Source organism: Aquarana catesbeiana, linkage group LG08 (genome assembly GCF_042186555.1).
Source record: "Aquarana catesbeiana isolate 2022-GZ linkage group LG08, ASM4218655v1, whole genome shotgun sequence".
Classification (NCBI taxonomy): domain Eukaryota; kingdom Metazoa; phylum Chordata; class Amphibia; order Anura; family Ranidae; genus Aquarana; species Aquarana catesbeiana.
Window position 1 is genome coordinate 28,303,382 of NC_133331.1, and position 19,169 is coordinate 28,322,550.

Sequence of the window (19,169 nt, forward strand, 5' to 3'; positions counted from 1 at the left end):
AGGTTTGAAACAGGCGGAACCGGCTGGCCAGAATCCCAAACGCATTCTCACCACTCTTCTAGCTCTGGCCAGCCGGAAATTAAAAACCCTCCTCTCCGGGTGAGGGTTCTTTGGGGAATGGCCTCATGAGGTGCTTGCTCAGAGCGAAGCTTCATCGGCAATGAAGACAAAGGGGAGTCCTTCCACGTTATCCGCATCAGGTGGCAATCCCAGGCCACCACTCTGGAGACGCTGGCAGAACTCCGTCTGGGCAAATACTCCTCCATCCGACATCCGGCCATTCTTCCCCACGTCCACATATAGAAATTCATAGTGTGCCGACACCACCCGCCATTAAAACTATACTGTGGAACCCCTTATAATTAAAATAGTATGACCCCGAATGGGGTGGTGGCACAATGTGGACATGTTTCCCATCTATAGCCCCTCCACAATTGGGAAAGTCCCAACGGGTGGCAAAATGGGATGCCACAGTCTGCCATTCCTGTGGCGTTGAAGGAAACTGGGGGAATCATACAAGAAAACAAAAATCAGTAATTTTGAATCGAACATGGCAAGAAAATTATACAATTAAAAACATTATTCCACAGCATCAGTATAACATTAAATAATGTATATCTTCTGGAAGAAATAATATTGAAAGGCACACTTATCAGATTGCTCACCCCCTCTGATGGAACATTGATTACATTTTAGGGGGTGGTGAAATTACCAAAAAATATTAATTTTAGGACACACAGGGATTTATGGACTAAAAAGGCTACAAGACTGCAGTTGTCCCACTCTGCAAGTGCAGTTGCTCCCCAGCTTAAAGTAAATGAGGTAAGGTAAAAAGGCTTTCATGTTGCAAGGAGTACACAATCACATGCAAGGGCAATTAATGAAAACACTTTGTGGCTTGTATATGATTTGATGATGGAAATCAGCAGAGCTTCTGCTCATTTACTAAAGCACTGGAGCAAATGCACTTGTAGAGTGCACATGCATTTTGCAAAGTGCAACATATATTTGCTTTTTAAAAATCAACACCACAGAAGATTCTAGCAAATTATTAGGGGGGGGGGGGGGGGGTTTGAAATCAAGCTAATTATAAGCACACTATTTGGATAGAGTTTAGGGGAAACAAAATACAATGCAGCTGACTAAATACATTCAAACTGAGTAGACTAGGTGAATATGTGACCAGCATTGTATGCTGGAGAGGCAAATATACATGCATGACAAAAAAGAACATGAAACAAATCAAGCATGCGTGAGAAGAAAAAGGGGACATTCACACTATATTACAATGATGGTAAGTAGTGTTTGAGCTAAGAAATACATTACATTATCAAAGAATAAATAAAAGAACATGTGATGCTAATAAAAGAAAAAATAGTTACCTTAATATAGTCCTTCTGCAGGACCTGGATGATGGCAGAACAGGTCTCTGGGATAATGATCCCCAGAGCCTGGGGGGAGATGCCTGTCGAGAACTTGAGGTCCTGCAGGCTTCTCCCCGTCGCCAAGTACCGCAACGTGGCAACTAGCCTCTGCTCCGGAGTGATGGCTTGCCTCATACAGGTATCCTGCCTGCTGATATAGGGGGTCAGCAAAGCCACCAAACGGTCAAAAACGGGGTCCGTCATCCGGAGAAAGTTCCTGAAATCCTCAGGATTATTCTCACGGATCTCACGGAGCAATGGCATGTGACAGAACTGGTCACGCTGGAGCAACCAATTCTTGGTCCATGAACTCCTCCTCGCCCTGTTCATGGACTGGTCTTGGTCTGAAGAATAAACTACAGCACCAAACACATACAATGCACGAGCTCGACAACGAGTACGTACAGGTAACATGGCTATAAAACGGTCGGCTGGTCAGAACGCACTTAACAGAACGCACTGAAGAACAGCAAGGCCTGTGAAGAACGACCTGAAAATCAGGAACGAGCGGCCAATAAAACAAAGATTTCTCAATGCCAACTGACCAAACGCACTGAAAAGCAGATACAAACCTCACAAGCACAGACTGAACAACAGGTAAAACGAACTGAAAAATACGAGTCTCACAAGCGCGAATCGTCTCTCACCAAACTTCTACTAACACGAGATAAACACGAGATTAGCAGAAGGAGCCCAAAGGGTGTCGTACGGGCTATTGAACTTCCGTTTTATAGTCTCGCCGGACTTGATGTACGTCACCGCGTACTAGGCTGTCAAACTTTTGTGTGGTCGTGTGTAGGCAAGTCCGTTCGTTAGAAAGTCTGCCGCAAGTCCGCCGAAAGTCCGCAGGAAGTCTGTCGGACCGGCTGTCGGACTTTTGTAGATGAAAAGTCCGACCGTGTGTACGCGGCATTAGTATAATAAATGAAGCGATACAGAGGCGTAACTAGAACCTTCAGGGCCCCGGTGCAAGAAACCATGATGGGCCCCCCTTCCATCCGAGCTCCGGGCTTCCAATTTTGGGAGGGTGTTCATGGATATCCTCCCAAAACCATGCTTCCCGCATGCCCCCTGGGACGTGCATCCAGCGCAATCACAGTGGCCCTTTACCATGTGATGTCAGCTGATCACATGTAAACAGACTTGCCAGTTATCCGCAGCCCTTCCCTCCCACACTGTGTCTGTGTTAGGAAAGGACTGCCATTAACTGTCAAGAAAGTCAGTAAATTGTTTACACTGATAATCAGTGCCCCAATCATCAGTGCCATGTATCAGTGCCCATCAATGCTGCCTATCAGTGCCCATTAATGCCGCCTAAAAGTGTTACCTATCAGTGCTCATTAATGCTGCCTATTAGTGCCCATAAAATCTGCCTATCAGCATCACCTATCAGTGCTCACTATTGCAGCGTCCATCCGTACCACCTATCGGTACTCTTCAATGCTGCCCATCAATACTGCCTTAGTTCTGCCTATCAGTGTTCCTCAGTGCCCATCCATGCAGCCTATAAGTTCTGCCTATCAGTGCTCATCAATGCCCATCAATGCCTCCTATCAGTGCAGCCTATCAGTGCCCCCCTTCAGTGTTCATCAGTGCCTCCTATCAGTGCCCCTATCAGTGCCTTCTTAGTGCCCCCTATCAGTGCCCCCTAGTGCCTCCTTGGTGGCCCCTATCAGTGCCTCCCTTCAGTGCTCATCAGTAAATCCCATCGGTGCCCCCTATCAGTGCTCATCAGTAAATCCTATCAGTGCCCCCTATCAGTGCCCATCAGAGTCCTCTATCAGAGTCCTCTATCAGTGCCCATCAGAGTCCTCTATCAGTGTCCATCAGTGCCCTCTATCAGTGTCCATCAGTGCCCTCTATCAGTGTCCATCAGTGCCCTCTATCAGTGTCCATCAGTGCCCTCTATCAGTGCCCATCAGAGTCCTCTATCAGTGTCTATCAGAGTCCTCTATCAGTGTCCATCGGTGTCTATCAGTGCCCATCAGAGTCCTCTATCAGTGTCCATCTGTCTATCAGTGCCCATCAGTGTCCATCGGTGTCTATCAGGTAGGGTGGTAGTGCCAGGTTAGGTAATAGTGTCAGGTAGGGTGGTAGTGTCAGGTTAGGTAATAGTGTCAGGTAGGGTGGTAGTGTCAGGTTAGGTAATAGTGTCAGGTAGGGTGGTAGTGCCAGGTTAGGTAATAGTGTCAGGTAGGGTGGTAGTGCCAGGTTAGGTAATAGCGTCAGGTAGGGTGGTAGTGCCAGGTTAGGTAATAGTGTCAGGTAGGGTGGTAGTGCCAGGTTAGGTAATAGTGTCAGGTAGGGTGGTAGTGCCAGGTTAGGTAATAGTGTCAGGTAGGGTGGTAGTGCCAGGTTAGGTAATAGTGCCAGGTTACCGCCTGTACTCCTAGATAACACCAGACCCCCTATACCCCCTGTATTCCTAGTATTTTTTTTGTATGCAAGACAGATATACAGAATGCTGGAACTTGTAGTTCCCCTATACAAGACAGATATACGGAATGCTGGGACTTGTAGTTCCTCTATACAAGACAGATATACAGAATGCTGGGACTTGTAGTTCCTCTGTACAAGACAGATATACAGAATGCTGGGACTTGTAGTTCCCCTATACAAGACAGATATACAGAATGCTGGGACTTGTAGTTCCTCTGTACAAGACAGATATACAGAGTGCTGGGACTTGTAGTTCCTCTGTACAAGACAGATATACGGAATGATGGGACTTGTAGTTCCCCTATACAAGACAGATATACAGAATGCTGGGACTTGTAGTTCCTCTGTACAAGACAGATATACAGAGTGCTGGGACTTGTAGTTCCTCTATACAAGACAGATATACGGAATGCTGGGACTTGTAGTTCCCCTATACAAGACAGATATACAGAATGCTGGAACTTGTAGTTCCTCTATACAAGACAGATATACAGAATGCTGGGACTTGTAGTTCCTCTATACAAGAAGACAGATATACAGAGTGCTGGGACTTGTAGTTCCTCTATACAAGAAGACAGATATACAGAGTGCTGGGACTTGTAGTTCCTCTATACAAGAAGACAGATATACAGAGTGCTGGGACTTGTAGTTCCTCTATACAAGAAGACAGATATACAGAATGCTGGGACTTGTAGTTCCTCCACACAAGAAGACAGATATACAGAGTGCTGGGACTTGTAGTTCCTCTATACAAGAAGACAGATATACAGAATGCTGGGACTTGTAGTTCCTCCACACAAGAAGACAGATATACAGAGTGCTGGGACTTGTAGTTCCTCTATACAAGAAGACAGATATACAGAATGCTGGGACTTGTAGTTCCTCTGTACAAGACAGATATACAGAGTGCTGGGACTTGTAGTTCCTCTATACAAGAAGACAGATATACAGAGTGCTGGGACTTGTAAATGGGGGGGCTGGCTCTGTGTTCCTCTCCTCTACACCAGCGGCAGACACTCACTCCCCTCCTGACACTAATCAAACTATACTGACATTTAGGAGTCTTTCTTACCTTGCAGTGTAGATTAGAAGCCGCATGGAGAGAGACAGGAAGCAGGAGACAGAGTTGGGGGGAGGGACCTGAGAGGACTAGCCACTCTAGACGGAGGTTGTTTCCTTGCTCTGTGCACCTACAGTAGTACATTGTGATTCTTGCACAGGAGAGGGGGAGAGATCAGCTGTGTGTCCTGTGTCATCCCGTGCGGAGAGGGAAATAGAACTGTCAATGCCGGTGTCTCGGCGCTGCTGTTTGATGAGAGACACGCTCTCCGCTCAGGGCCCTGTGAAGAGCAACCCTGCTGGGCCCCCCCCACAGTGGCAGAATGCCGGGCCCCGTCGCAAGTGCGACTGGTGCGACCCTGGTAATTCCGCCACTGAAGAGATATCAGGAATTAGGATGTCAGTCCATTGAATCTTCTTGGTCCATGGATGATGTGGCATAACGGACTCTTTTGTGAGAATGATGATTCCCATTTTGTTCTGAAATTTTCTGGGTGCTGCCTGAAGGTGAAGATGATGCCATTCTTCTGCGTGTGGGAGTGTTGCTGCTTGTGGGTTCTGTCAGATTTAATTTTAAAAGGGTTTGTTGTAGTTCATCTGCTGATCTGCTTCTGTAAATTGTACCTTGGTAGTTAAATCTGACTGAAAAGGGGAAGCCCCATTGATACATAATGTTGTGGCGTTGCAGTTCCATTAGTTGGGGTTTCATGGATCGTCTTTTAGTAATAGTAAGTTGGGATAGGTCAGCAAAAATTTGATAATTGTGTCCTTGAAAATTAAGTTCCTTTTTTTCTCTTGCAGCAATTAGTATTTGTTCTTTTGTTCTGTAATAATGAAATTTTGTGATTATATCACATGGGGGTCCAGCTTTCTTTTTGGCTGTGAGGGCTCTGTGTACTCTGTCCAGTTCTAAACGTTCAATAGGGATATCTGGCTTTAGTTCTTGTAATAGAGCAGTAATAGTAGATTGCAGGTCTGTCACAGTTTCAGGTATTCCCCTTATGCGCAAGTTTGAACGTCTGGCTCTATTTTCGTAATCTTCGAGCTTAGTTTGAAGTATTAAATTCTCTTTTTTTAATTGTTCCAATTCTGTTATATTTTCTTGGGTTGTAATTTCAATTTCATCCATTTTTATTTCTAAGGCTGCGGTGCGGTTTCCCAGCTCTCTTATTTCTTTGGTTAGGCTTTTTGTTATTTGGTCTGAAGTTTGTTTTAAAGCCTTATGAAGCATCTTTTCAAATTGTAATAATATTACTGGGGATACTGAGGAGGCTTGTGGAGAAGTTTGTGAGAGGATTTGTTCTGTATCTGACTCAAATAGAGAGTCTTGCTGTGACATTTTCTGTCTGTGAGAGCGCCCTGATGCTGTATCTTGTGAGGTGACTGGAGCTGCTTTAGTTGCAGTGAGTGCCTGTGAGCTCTTTGTGAGGTGATTTTTATTTCTGCCACGGTTTCCTCCCAGTACCATATTTCCTGCCCAAACTTTCACAGTTTGTTCCCTGGAGCAAAAAGGTTCAAATGGATACCTTTTGAGCCTGCAGGCTCCGCTTTGTCCTTCTCTTCTCTCCTCAGCGATGTGGAGCTCTAACAATGCATGTCTGCTCCGCCTCCTGCCGTCTGTATAGGTATGTTTTAAGATGCTTCCTTCATACAGAACCAAATATTCCCCCTTATGCCCCGTACACACGGTCGGACTTTGTTCGGACATTCCGACAACAAAATCCTAGGATTTTTTCCGACGGATGTTGGCTCAAACTTGTCTTGCATACACACGGTCACACAAAGTTGTCGGAAAATCCGATCATTCTGAACGCGGTGACGTAAAACACGTACGTCGGGACTATAAACGGGGCAGTGGCCAATAGCTTTCATCTCTTTATTTATTCTGAGCATGCATGGCACTTTGTCCGTCGGATTTGTGTACACACGATCAGAATTTCCGACAACGGATTTTGTTGTCGGAAAATTTTATAGCCTGCTCTCAAACTTTGTGTGTCGGAAAATCCGATGGAAAATGTGTGATGGAGCCCACACACGGTCGGAATTTCCGACAACAAGGTCCTATCACACATTTTCCGTCGGAAAATCCGACCGTGTGTACGGGGCATTAGTGTGATGCCAAAATTCAACTTCCCAGTCACTTTTCCAAAAGATGGCTGCCATCGTGACACTTCCTACATTACCGCCATGTCCCATGTATAAACCAAGGTAGCAAAGCCACCCAAAGTCAATATTTTGGAGACTTAATTTGGATGTGGTAATAGTGCGCTTGGGAATAATCATTTTAACCACTTCAATACAATACCGGGCACTTTTACACCTTCCTGCCCAGACCAATTTTCAGCTTTCAGCGCTGTCGAAATTTGAATGACAATTGCGCGGTCATACAACACTGTACCCAAACTAAATTTTTATAATTTTGTTCCTACAAATAGAGCTTTCTTTTGGTGGTATTTGATCACCTCTGGGATTTTTATTTTCTGCTAAACAAATAAAAAAAGACTGAAAATTTTGAAAAAAAAAGTTTTTTTTTGTTTCTGTTACAAATCTTTGTAAATAAGTACGTTTTCTCCTTTACTGTTGGGCACTGATGGGGCTGCACTGACGGGCACTGATAAGGTGGCACTGATGGGCACCGATGAGGTGGCACTGATGAGGTGGCACTAATATGCGGCACTGATGGGGCACTGATGGGTGGCACTGATAGGTGGCACTGATATGCAGCACTGATGGGTATACATAGGTGGCACTGATGGGCACTGATAGGCGGAATGGATGGGCACTGATAGGCGGCATGGATGGGCACTGATAGGTGGCACTTATGTACATTAATTGATGGTACTAATGGATGCCAATCAGTGCCAAACAATAATGCCTGCCAATCAGTGATGCCCATTGTGGGCACTGATTGGCATCCATTGTGGGCACTGATTGGCATCCCTGGTGGCCATGTGTGGCATACCTGGTGGTGACTAGTGGTGGCATCCCTGGTGGTTCTAGCGGCGTCACCTGGTGGACCATTGTGGGCAACCTCGGGGGGGGGGGGGGCTGCGCTGATAATCAATCAGCACAGACCCCCCCTGTCAGGAGAGCAGCCAATCGGCTCTCCTCTACTCGGGTAGTAGAGTAGTGGTAAAAAAAACAACGCTTGTGGGTTTAACCAATCTTTTTTTTTTTCCTGTATAATTCTCCTTTAAGGGGGTGTGGCAGGGGGTGTGTCCTATGCCTACATACTTTTGCTAATAGGTGTCCCTCGTTCCCATCTCAAAAAGTTAGGAGGTGTGTTAAAGTGATACTAAAAGTTCGTCTTTTAAAAAAAATAATGTCATACTTACCTCCTCTGAGCAAGGGTTTTGCACAGGGTGGCCCTGATCCTCCTCTTCTGGGGTCCCTCGCCGGCGCTCCTGGCTCCTCCTCTTCTGAAATGCCACCCACGAAGAGCCGCTTTCCATGGTGGTGCTGCATCCATTGACACAGACAACAGGACTCGGCCCCGCCCCCCCGACTCCCGTGTCACTGGGTTTGATTGACAGCAGCGGGAGCCAATGGCTCCTGCTGCTATCAGTCTATCCAATGAGGACCCGAGACAGCAGCTGGGCTCATGCTCATCGCTGGAATGATCGGGCTCAGGTAAGAAAAAGGGGGGGGGGGCTGCACAGCAAAAGGTTTCTTACCTTCATGCATAGAATTCTTAAGGCTATGTTTCCACCACTGCGTCCCCAAAGTCGTGTGATTTTGCCGCGATTTTTTTACCACGATTTTACTGCGATTTTTTTTTTGCCACAACTTGAAGCAATGCTTGTGTATTCTTGAGGTCTATGGACCTCAAGTCGCATCAAAGTGGGACCAAAGTAGTACAGGGACTACTTTAAAGTCGCTGCGTCTTAAAGTCGCACAGATATGATCGGTACTCATTGGAAATCATGGGGTACGACTTGTCATGCGACTTTTCAGTCCCAAATCGCATGAAAAGTCGCGCTAGTGGAAACCTAGCCTTAAAGGGGTTGTAAAGGTAATTTTTTTATTTTTTAAAAATAACAAACATGTTATACTTACCTTCACTGTGCAGCTCGTTCTGCACAGAGTGGCCTCGAACCTGCTTTTCTGGGGTCCCTCGGCGGCTGTTTCAGCTCCTCCCCGCAAGAACTAACCACCTCAATGCGAGCTCCCTTGCATGGTGGTTAGTTGTTGCGGGCGCGCTCCCGTGATACAGCCGGCGGCTATAGCCGCTTGCTGTATCACTCGGCCCCGCCCCCCAGCACGCCGCATCATTGGATGTGATTGACAGCAGCGCGAGCCAATGGCTGCGCTGCTTCCAATCCATCCACTGTAGCCAATCAGCGGCCAGGCTGAGCAGTGGAATGGATGTCGGGAACGAGCAGCCGACTTTCGAGGGGTCAGGTAAGTAAAACGGGGGGGCTGGGGGCGGCGGTATTGTCAGTAATTTTTACCTTTACAACCCCTTTAAGGTGAAAAACCTGGAGACTTTACAACCCCTGCAAGGCTTTAGAACCACTTTAACCTTATCCTTCCCTAACCCTAAAATGTATGTAAACCCTAACAGTGAACTTTTCATATTTGCTCCATTCTGCTCTGTTAAATATACCATTGAAAGTGTTTTTATGTGTTTGATAAAAAAAACAAAAAAAAACTTGTTAGCCTTGTCAGAAATTTAGAATTGTCACATGTTCTGTGCTTACTTCCCGTGTTATCTTAAGGAGCCTAATTAGCCCTCCCAGTTCTTATCCTTAAATTACAGAACAATTATTAATTAATGTATTAGATATTTACTTTATATAGTCTTGACAATTTATGTAGCATTTTTACACATTGGGGGTTATTTCCGAAAGGCAAATCCACTTTGCACTGCAAGTAAACTTGGAAGTGCAGTCGCTCTAAATCTAAGAGGTAGATCTAAAATGAGGGAAAGCTCTGCTGATTTTATCATCCAATCATGTACAAGCTAAAATGCTGTTTTTTATTTTCCTTGCATGTCCCCCTCGGATCTACAGCGACTTTACTTCCAAGTGTACTTTAAGTGCACGCCAAGTGCACTTGCAGTGCAAAGTGGATTTTCCTTTAGTAAAAAACCCCCATTGCACATTAATATCAGTTCCTGCTCTCAAGGCGCTTACAATCTAAGGTGCCTATCACATACTAGGGCCAATTTAGAGAGGAGCCAGTAAACCTACCAATGGTTGGGAGGAAACCTGAGTACCTGAAGAAAACCCACGCAAACACAGGGAGAACATGCAGACTCCATGCAAGTAGTGTCTTGGTTGGAGTTTGATACAAGAACCCTAGTCTTTCTGTTGTAGAGTCTGGTATAGGGGGAGGGTTTGAGTACCTTGTAGACATGTGCAATTTGTTTCGTTCCAAATTAGTTCGTTATTTGACGAACTTCGACAAATTCATTAATTTGGAAATATCCGAATTAACGCAAACCCGTTTAACTAATTTTTCGGAATATCTGAAAATTCGTACTTTCGTAAATTAGAAAATTCGTAAAATCGGAAATTTGAAATCCGAAATTTTGGAAATTCGGAAACTCGAAAATCAGAACTGACATTTAAAAGAAGAAAAATACGACCATTCGAAAACCCGAAAATTCCAAATAACTAACTAATAATAACTTAACGATTACTAACTATTAAATTATAGGTATTGGAATTTCCTTTCAAATTTGGCTGTTAGTGAACGTAACGAAAACGAATTTATCTGAACTTACGAATTATCTGAAATAACTAATGCCAGATCTAAACGAATGGAATGTAACGATCTAATAATAATAAATAAAATAATATAAACTTTTTATTATTATTATTATTTATTATTAATATTAATTATTATTATTATTTATTATTAGCTTGTTCCGTTCCATTCATTTAGATGCAACATTCGTTAATTCGAATAATTCATAACTTCAGATAAATTTGTGTTCGTTACATTCACTAACAGACAAATTTGAAAGGAAATTCCAATACCTAAAATTTAAATAGTTAGTTATTATTTCGAATTTTCTTTTTTTCTTTCTTTGGAATGTTTACAGATTTTCTATCTTATTTTCAAATTTCCAAATTCTGAATCTCCAAAAATCTGAAAGTTCGGAAATTCGGAAATCAGAAAAATCGGAAATATTAGAAAATTATTATTATTTCATAATAATTTTTTCCGTTCCATTCGTTTAGATGCAACATTCGTTATTTGGAATAATTCATAACTTCAGATAAATTTGTGTTTGTTACATTCACTAACAGCCAAATTTGAAAGGAAATTCCAATACCTAAAATTTAATAGTTAGTTATTATTTCGAATTTTCATTTTTTTGTCCTCTGGAATTGTACGGATTTTCTATCCTATTTTCGAATTTCCAAATTCCGAATCTCCAAAAATCTGAAAGTTCGAAATATTCGAAAATCAGAAAAATTGGAAATATTAGAAAATTCTAAAATTCGGAAATCTGAAAATTCGGAATTCGAAAATTCAAAAAGCAGAATTTTCGAATTTCTGAAAAAAACAAATGAAATTAAAACAAACAAAATTTTCGGCAGTGCACATGTCTAATGTAAACCTTTTTTACAGGACCAGAGTGTGGTCTTTACAGACATTTTGGTTCTTCTGATACAGACATGACCATGTTCTGATTCTTGATTTGTTTTCTGTTGTTCCATAGATGTTTCGACCGCTGAACATTCGAGTAGCTATAACTAACTTGGTGATATGGTCCACGCAAAATCCCTTTGATGTTAGTAGCGGGACTGCCGGTGATGTCCTGGGGAGATTTGTTCAGTGGAGACAAAGCACCACGGATCTCAAGAGATGTGACATCTACCACCTTCTCATGTGAGTGATCTTGGTAGCCACCCATAGAACAAGGGCAGATAGCTTCAGCTGACCAGTCAGAATATTCACTGAACTATCCTTCGTAAATTCTGTCTATAACCTATAGGTTGGAATGCCAAATGTGGTCCAATAATAAATAGTTTCCAGGGCTGTTCTACTAAGAAGCATATTTTGGGCTGTCTTGTAGGTACAGTAGAACCACCCATAGGGCCAGCTATTACCCAACTCTGCTCAGCTCCCTGCTAACTTTGTTTAATAGTTTACTGATCGTGTCAATGGAGAGGGCAGAAATGGGTGCAACAACGTTTAACATGCTACTTTTCTGTGGCAAAGGTCAATTGGTGAACTTGTAGGCTGCCATAGACTTGTGAATCTGCTTGAGTTTGGTTCCTGAACAGTTTTGCAAATTTAGCTTGAACCCAAATGAAATCTATAGGGGAAGGATGAATCTCATCTGATTCTCTGTAAGGTAATACAGAGCAGTAAGTAGATAAATGATCACCAGCGATGTTTGGAAGATGTAAATCCCCCCCCCCCCACGGCCTGAAGTGGAATGATGGGCTAAAGAAAGAATTACATATATGATGCAGTGTGTCAATAGTAGACATGTGCACTGCCGAAAAATTCTTTTGTTTCATTCGTTTTTTTCGAAACTTCGAAAATTCAGAAATTTGTAAATTCGGGAATTCGAAAATCCGAAAATCCGAAAATTCGAAAATTCAAAAATACGAAAGAAAATCTGAAAATTCTAACTAACTAACTAACTAACTAACTAACTAACTAACTAACTAACTAACTAACTAACTAACTAATAATAACTAACTATTCAAATATAGGTATTGGAATTTCCTTTCAAATGTGGCTGTTAGTGAACGAAACTAATACGAATTTATCTGAAGTTACGAATTATCCGAAAAAACGAATGCCGCATCTAAACAAATAGAATGGAACTAATTAGTAATTAATAATAATAATAATAAATAATAAATAAGTAGTTACATTCCATTAGTTTGGATATGGCATTGGTTATTTCAGATAATTCGTAACTTCGGTTAAATTTGTATTTGTTGCGTTCACTAACAGCCAGATTTGAAAGGAAGTTCCAATACCTATAATTTAATAGTTTAATAATAGTTAAGTTATTATTAGTTGTTTCAGATTTTCTAATTTTCGGGTTTTCGTTCTTCTTTTCAGATTTTCCCTCCTTTCGATTTTTCGAATTTTCACATTTCTGAGTTTTCGAATTTCCAGATTTTCGAATTTCCAAGAATTCAAATTTCCGAATATTCGGAAAAATTCATTAAACGGGTTTTCGTTAATTCGGATATTTCTGATGCCTTCCCTTTTTCTCACCAGAGCCTGATCTGATCCAGCGATGTGCACGAGTGCAGCAGCTCCAGCCACTACCTTTCTCCTTATTAGACAGACTGATAGCAGCGAGAGCCATTGGCTCCCGCTGCTGTCAATCAAATCCAGTGACATGGGAGCGGGGTGTTGGGCCGAGTCCTGCTGTCTGCGTCAATGAACGCAGCAGCAGGACACGGGAGCGAGTCCGCATGGGTGCCCCTAGGGAAAGCGGCTTTCTCTGGGGGCACCCGATGAAGAGGAGGGGCCAGGAGCGTTGACTGCTCTGTGCAAAACGATTGTACAGAATAGGTAGGTAGAGTGGTACCTTGGATTATGAGCATAATTCTTTCCAGAAGAATGCCTGTAATCCAAAGCACTCGTATATCAAAGCGAGTTTCCCCATAGGAGTCAATGAAAACTCAGATAATTCGTTCCAGTGGCACTACTAGTGTATGCAGTACCGCATGTGGCCAGAGGTGGGGGGGCGCTGGAGAGACTCGGAAACACTCGGAGAGGCCCAGAGAGGCTCAGAGACACTCGGAGGGGCTCAGAAACACTCAGAGAGGCTTGGACACACTCAGGGCTTTCTAAAAATGAGAGTGAAATTGTCATGGTATGAACAATCTTGTTTGAATTAGGCAGGTTTGAAAAAATACATATAATAAAATGTGAAATTATTGCTTAATTGTTCCAGAGGGCATGGTGCTTTCTCAGGTGGCGTGATCGGCATGGCATTTGTTGGCACTGTTTGCTCACCGCGCCTCGGCAGCTCAATCAGTACAGTAAGTACATTTTAATTACCTATCATGGCAGTGTTCATGGAAACTAGGGCAACAACAAAGAGACAAGATTCCTCAATTTCCTAAAATTTGGGGTCCATGGATCATCCACCTTCTGTTTACAAAATTTGATTGCTCCCTATTGAGCTTATAACCACTGAAAAGCTTGACCTGAGATTTGTTCTGATTACTCTTGTCCTACACCCCCTTTTCTTTTCCTTTTTTCCTCCCCTCTCTCCCACACCCCCAAATATTTACTTTCACTATCATGTCCATACTTTATGCATCACCCTAATTTGACAGAAAGGGATGAGAGGTGTGATATCACTTCCTCATTGCCCGATTTAACCCTACAGCACTGCAATTGTGTGCATTGAGCAACACGGCCTTATGGAACTCATTGGGAGAGTTTGACAAATGGTGCCTGTAATAATATTCCCAAACCATTGTGACTCCATTTTGATATGCTTTGCCATTTCCGTATACAAGATCTTGTCATTTTGGCTTAAATTTGCAACTATGAAAGAATGCTTAGAAAAAAATGCTTGCACAAGCATTCTACTCTATATACAGTGGGGACGGAAAGTATTCAGACCCCCTTAAATGTTTCACTCTTTGTTATATGGCAGCCATTTGCTAAAATCATTTAAGTTCATTTTTTTTTCCTCATTAATGTACACACAGCACCCCATATTGACAGAAAAACACAGAATTGTTGACATTTTTGCAGATTTATTAATAAAGAAAAACTGAAATATCACATGGTCCTAAGTATTCAGACCCTTTGCTCAGTATTTAGTAGAAGCCCCCTTTTGATCTAATACAGCCATGAGTCTTTTTGGGAAAGATGCAACAAGTTTTTCACACCTGGATTTGGGGATCCTCTGCCATTCCTCCTTGGAGATCCTCTCCAGTTCTGTCAGGTTGGATGGTAAACATTGGTGGACAGCCATTTTAGGTCTCTCCAGAGATGCTCAATTGGGTTTAAGTCAGGGCTCTGGCTGGGCCATTCAAGAACAGTCACGGAGTTGTTGTGAAGCCACTCCTTTGTTATTTTAGCTGTGTGCTTAGGGTCATTGTCTTGTTGGAAGGTAAACCTTCGGCCCAGTCTGAGGTCCTGAGCACTCTGGAGAAGGTTTTCATCCATGATATCCCTGTACTTGGCCGCATTCATCTTTCCCTCGATTGCGACCAGTCGACCTGTCCCTGCATCTGAAAAACACCCCCACAGCATGATGCTGCCACCACCATGCTTCACTGTTGCAAATGTATTGGACAGGTGATGAGCAGTGCCTGGTTTTCTCCACACATACCGCTTAGAATTAAGGCCAAAAAGTTCTATCTTGGTCTCATCAGACCAGAGAATCTTATTTCTCACCATCTTGGAGTCCTTCAGGTGTTTTTTAGCAAACTCCATGCGGGCTTTCATGTGTGTTGCACTGAGGAGAGGCTTCTGTCGGGCCACTCTGCCATAAAGCCCCGACTGGTGGAGGGCTGCAGTGATGGTTGACTTTCTACAACTTTCTCCCATCTCCCAACTGCATCTCTGGAACTCAGCCACAGTGATCTTTGGGTTCTTCTTTACCTCTCTCACCAAGGCTCTTCTCCCCCGATAGCTCAGTTTGGCCGGACGGCCAGCTCCAGGAAGGGTTCTGATCGTCCCAAACGTCTTCCATTTAAGGATTATGGGGGCCACTGTGCTCTTAGGAACCTTAAGTGCAGCAGAAATTTTTTTGTAACCATGGCCAGATCTGTGCCTTGCCACAATTCTGTCTCTGAGCTCTTCAGGCAGTTCCTTTGACCTCATGATTCTCATTTGCTCTGACATGCACTGTGAGCTGTAAGGTCTTATATAGACAGGTGTGTGGCTTTCCTAATCAAGTCCAATCAGTATAATCAAACACAACTGGACTCAAATGAAGGTGTGGAACCATCTCAAGGACGATCAGAAGAAATGGACAGCACCTGAGTTAAATATATGAGAAAAAATAGAAGGATGGCTAGTCTGTGCTTAAGGTGCCACATCCAATAATATAGAATGAAAGATCCTCTACACTACCAGGGACATCCTCTTATGGCCTCAGTATATCCTCCTGGCCAGCTGTTGTCCAGAACTGCAGAAAACCTCCCGTTTTTTTGGATGTTTTATTAATATTAAGCTTGTTGAAATACATGTCTGTTTCAGACACATTCAACGCACCCCTGCCTTAAAGGAGCACCCTCCACCAGCAATTCCTATTTTTGTGCTACTGATCTGCATTTTTAATGTTACTATAATGAAACGCTGAAAATCGTTCCTATATGGATTCCTCCTTCAGTTACACCCCTGAAGAAGGACTATACCGTATCCCGAAACGCGTTGGGTGTAAGGAGGTCTTTTCAAAAAATTCTTCATCTAGAATGATAATAATGAATTGTATTGTAACAAACTAGCGTATCAATGTTTCATTCTATTTTTTAATCATGTTTAAATAAAATTGTTGTTTTTATATCATTTTTGCATATATATATATTCTTTTATGGTTGCCTGGAAAGTCCACTTAGGGGAACCCCTTTCTTTCGTTTTGAGTTAAATATATGAATGTCACAGCAAAGGGTCTGAATACTTAGGACCATGTGATATTTCAGTTTTTCTTTTTTTTTAATAAATCTGCAAAAATGTCAATATGGGGTGCTGTGTGTACATTAATGAGGAAAAAATTAACTTAAATGATTTTAGCAAATGGCTGCAATATAACAAAGAGTGAAAAATTGAAGGGGGTCTGAATACTTTCCGTCCCCACTGTATATCATTGTGGGTTGGTTTGTCCTTTCCTGTTAACTGTTCTGTAGGCCATGGGACAGGATGCATGACTTATGGCTCATAACCAGATGGTCTGTTGACTCCTGTGAACTCATGATAAGTGTATCTCAGGGGTCACTGACTTGTATAACCATATATTTTATACAAATACATTATTTACTAACCACTCCCCTTTCCCCTCTTTTGATTGGTAAGTTGAACCATATATAAGCTGTATACGCACCTAATAAAGGCAGACATCTTACGAATGTACAACCTGCCACTCGTTTCATTCGGTGTCTCCAGATATCTGAGGGCCCTGTTGGTGTGCCTACAGAAGGGGTGGTCGTCCAGAATACCTACTATTTCATTTCAGTGCCACTTGTCAAATTCTCTAGCTCAAGTTAGAGATATCAATGGCCACGGCATGTAAACAGCGCTGTCTGGTTGTTGTTTTTACAGTTCAGGTGGGTGGCCAGGAGGGGCGGTAAAACCACGTCTCAGTTGCCCATTTTTATCACCTCCTGACTGCCCATCTGAAAGAGACCTATTTCATGAGCAGTTGTATCTATTATTCCTAGTGTAAGGTGTTTGTTTTCTATATGTTTATGTGCTTACAGACTTTCCTAGGTCCAAAATTAAAGGAGTTGTAAAGGCAGAAGGTTTTTTTTATCTTAATGCAGTCTATGCATTAAGATAAAAAAAACCTTCTGTGTGTAGCAGCCTCCCCAGCACCCCCTAATACCCTGAGCCCCATCTCTGTCCAGCGATGTCCTAGAGTCCCTCAGCCATCCGGGACTCTCCTCCTGATTGGCTGGGGCACAGCCACGGTGCCATTGGCTCCCATAGCTGTCAATCAAATTCAGTTAGTCAATCAGAAGAGAGAGGGGGGCGGGCCCAAATGACAGCTGCATGGCAGAACGGACACACAGAGCTGCTGTTCGGCTCGGGTGCCCCCGTGGTAAGCTGCTGGGCTGTGGGGGGCACTTGTCAGGAGGGAGGGGCCAGGAGCAGTGAAGAGGGACCCGAGAAGTGGAGGAAAATAAAGAGAGACTTTACAATCACTTTAATATTGAGCATTATTATGTTCAGCACTCCACAACAGTCCCAATTTTTCATGTGGTCCCTTGGGAAAATTTAATTGCCCAACCCTGCTACAGTGCCTTGAAAAAGTATGTGAACCCCTTGAAATTTTCCACATTTTGTCATGTTACAACCAAAAATGTAAATGTATTGTATTGGGATTTTATGCAATAGACCAACACGAAGTGGCACATAATTGTGAAGTGGAAGGACAATGATAAATGGTTTTACATTTTTTTAAATATAAATAAGTGAAAAGTGTGGTGTGCTTTTGCATTCAACCCCCCTGAGTCAATACTCTGTAGAACCACCTTTGTAGAACCCCCTGTCTCTATGAGCTTTGCACATCTAGAGAGTGACATTTTTGCCCATTCTTTGTAAAATATCTCAAGCTCTGTCAGATTGGATGGAGAGCGTCTGTGAACAGCAATTTTCAAGTCTTGCCACAGATTCTCAATTGGATTTAGGTCTGGACTTTGACTGGGCCATTCTAACACATGAATATGCTTTGATCTAAAGCATTCCATTGTAGCTCTGGCTGTATGTTTAGGGCCGTTGTCCTGCTGGAAGGTGAACCTCCGCCCCAGCCTCAAGTCTTTTGCTGACTCTAACAGGTTTTCTTCTAAGATTGTCCTGTATTTGGCTCCATCCATCTTCCCATCAACTCTGACCAGCTTCCCTGTCCCTGCTGAAGAAAAGCATCCCCACAACATGATGCTGCCACCACCATGGTTCACAGTAGGGATGGTGTGTTTAGGGTGATGCACAGTGTTATTTTTCTGCCACACACAGCGTTTTGCTTTTAGGCCAAAAAGTTCAATTTTGGTCTCATCTGACCAGAGCACCTTCTTCCACATGTTTGTTGTGTCCCCCACATGACTTCTCACAAACTGCAAACTGGACTTCTTATGACTTTCTTTCAACGACTGCTTTCTTCTTGCCACTTTTCCACACAGGCCAGATTTGTGGAGTGCACAATTTATATTTTATCCTGTGGGCAGATTCTCCCACCTGAGCTGTGGATCTCTGCAGCTCCTCCAGAGTTACCATGGACCTCTTGGCTCTTCTCTGATGAATGCTCTCCTTGCCTGGCCTGTCAGTTTAGGTGGACGGCCATGTCTTGGTAGGTTTGCAGTTGTGCCATACTCTTTCCATTTTCAGATGATGGATTGAGCAGAGCTCCGTGAGATGTTCAAAGCTTGGGATATATTTGTATAGCCTAACCCTGCTTTAAACTTCTACACAACTTTATCCCTGACGTGTCTGGTGTGTTCCCTGGCTTTCATGTTGCTGTTTGTTCACTAAGGTTCTCTAACAAACCTCTGAGGCTTCAAAGAACAGCTGTATTTATACTGAGATTAAAATTACACACAGGTGGACGCTATTTTCTAATTAGGTGACTTCTGAAGGCAA

The 19,169-nt window shown here is 43.1% G+C and overlaps 1 protein-coding gene across 1 annotated transcript in view; it reads left to right on the forward strand.

Annotated features, from left to right (window-relative positions):
* Positions 1-19,169, forward strand: part of LOC141106654 (disintegrin and metalloproteinase domain-containing protein 9-like) — a 125,065-nt gene that overhangs the window by 44,818 nt on the left and 61,078 nt on the right. The window contains exons 9-10 of the mRNA XM_073597598.1: positions 11,596-11,765; positions 13,807-13,894. Coding sequence (XP_073453699.1) covers positions 11,596-11,765; positions 13,807-13,894 — 258 coding nt within the window. The remainder of the gene's footprint in view (positions 1-11,595; positions 11,766-13,806; positions 13,895-19,169) is intronic.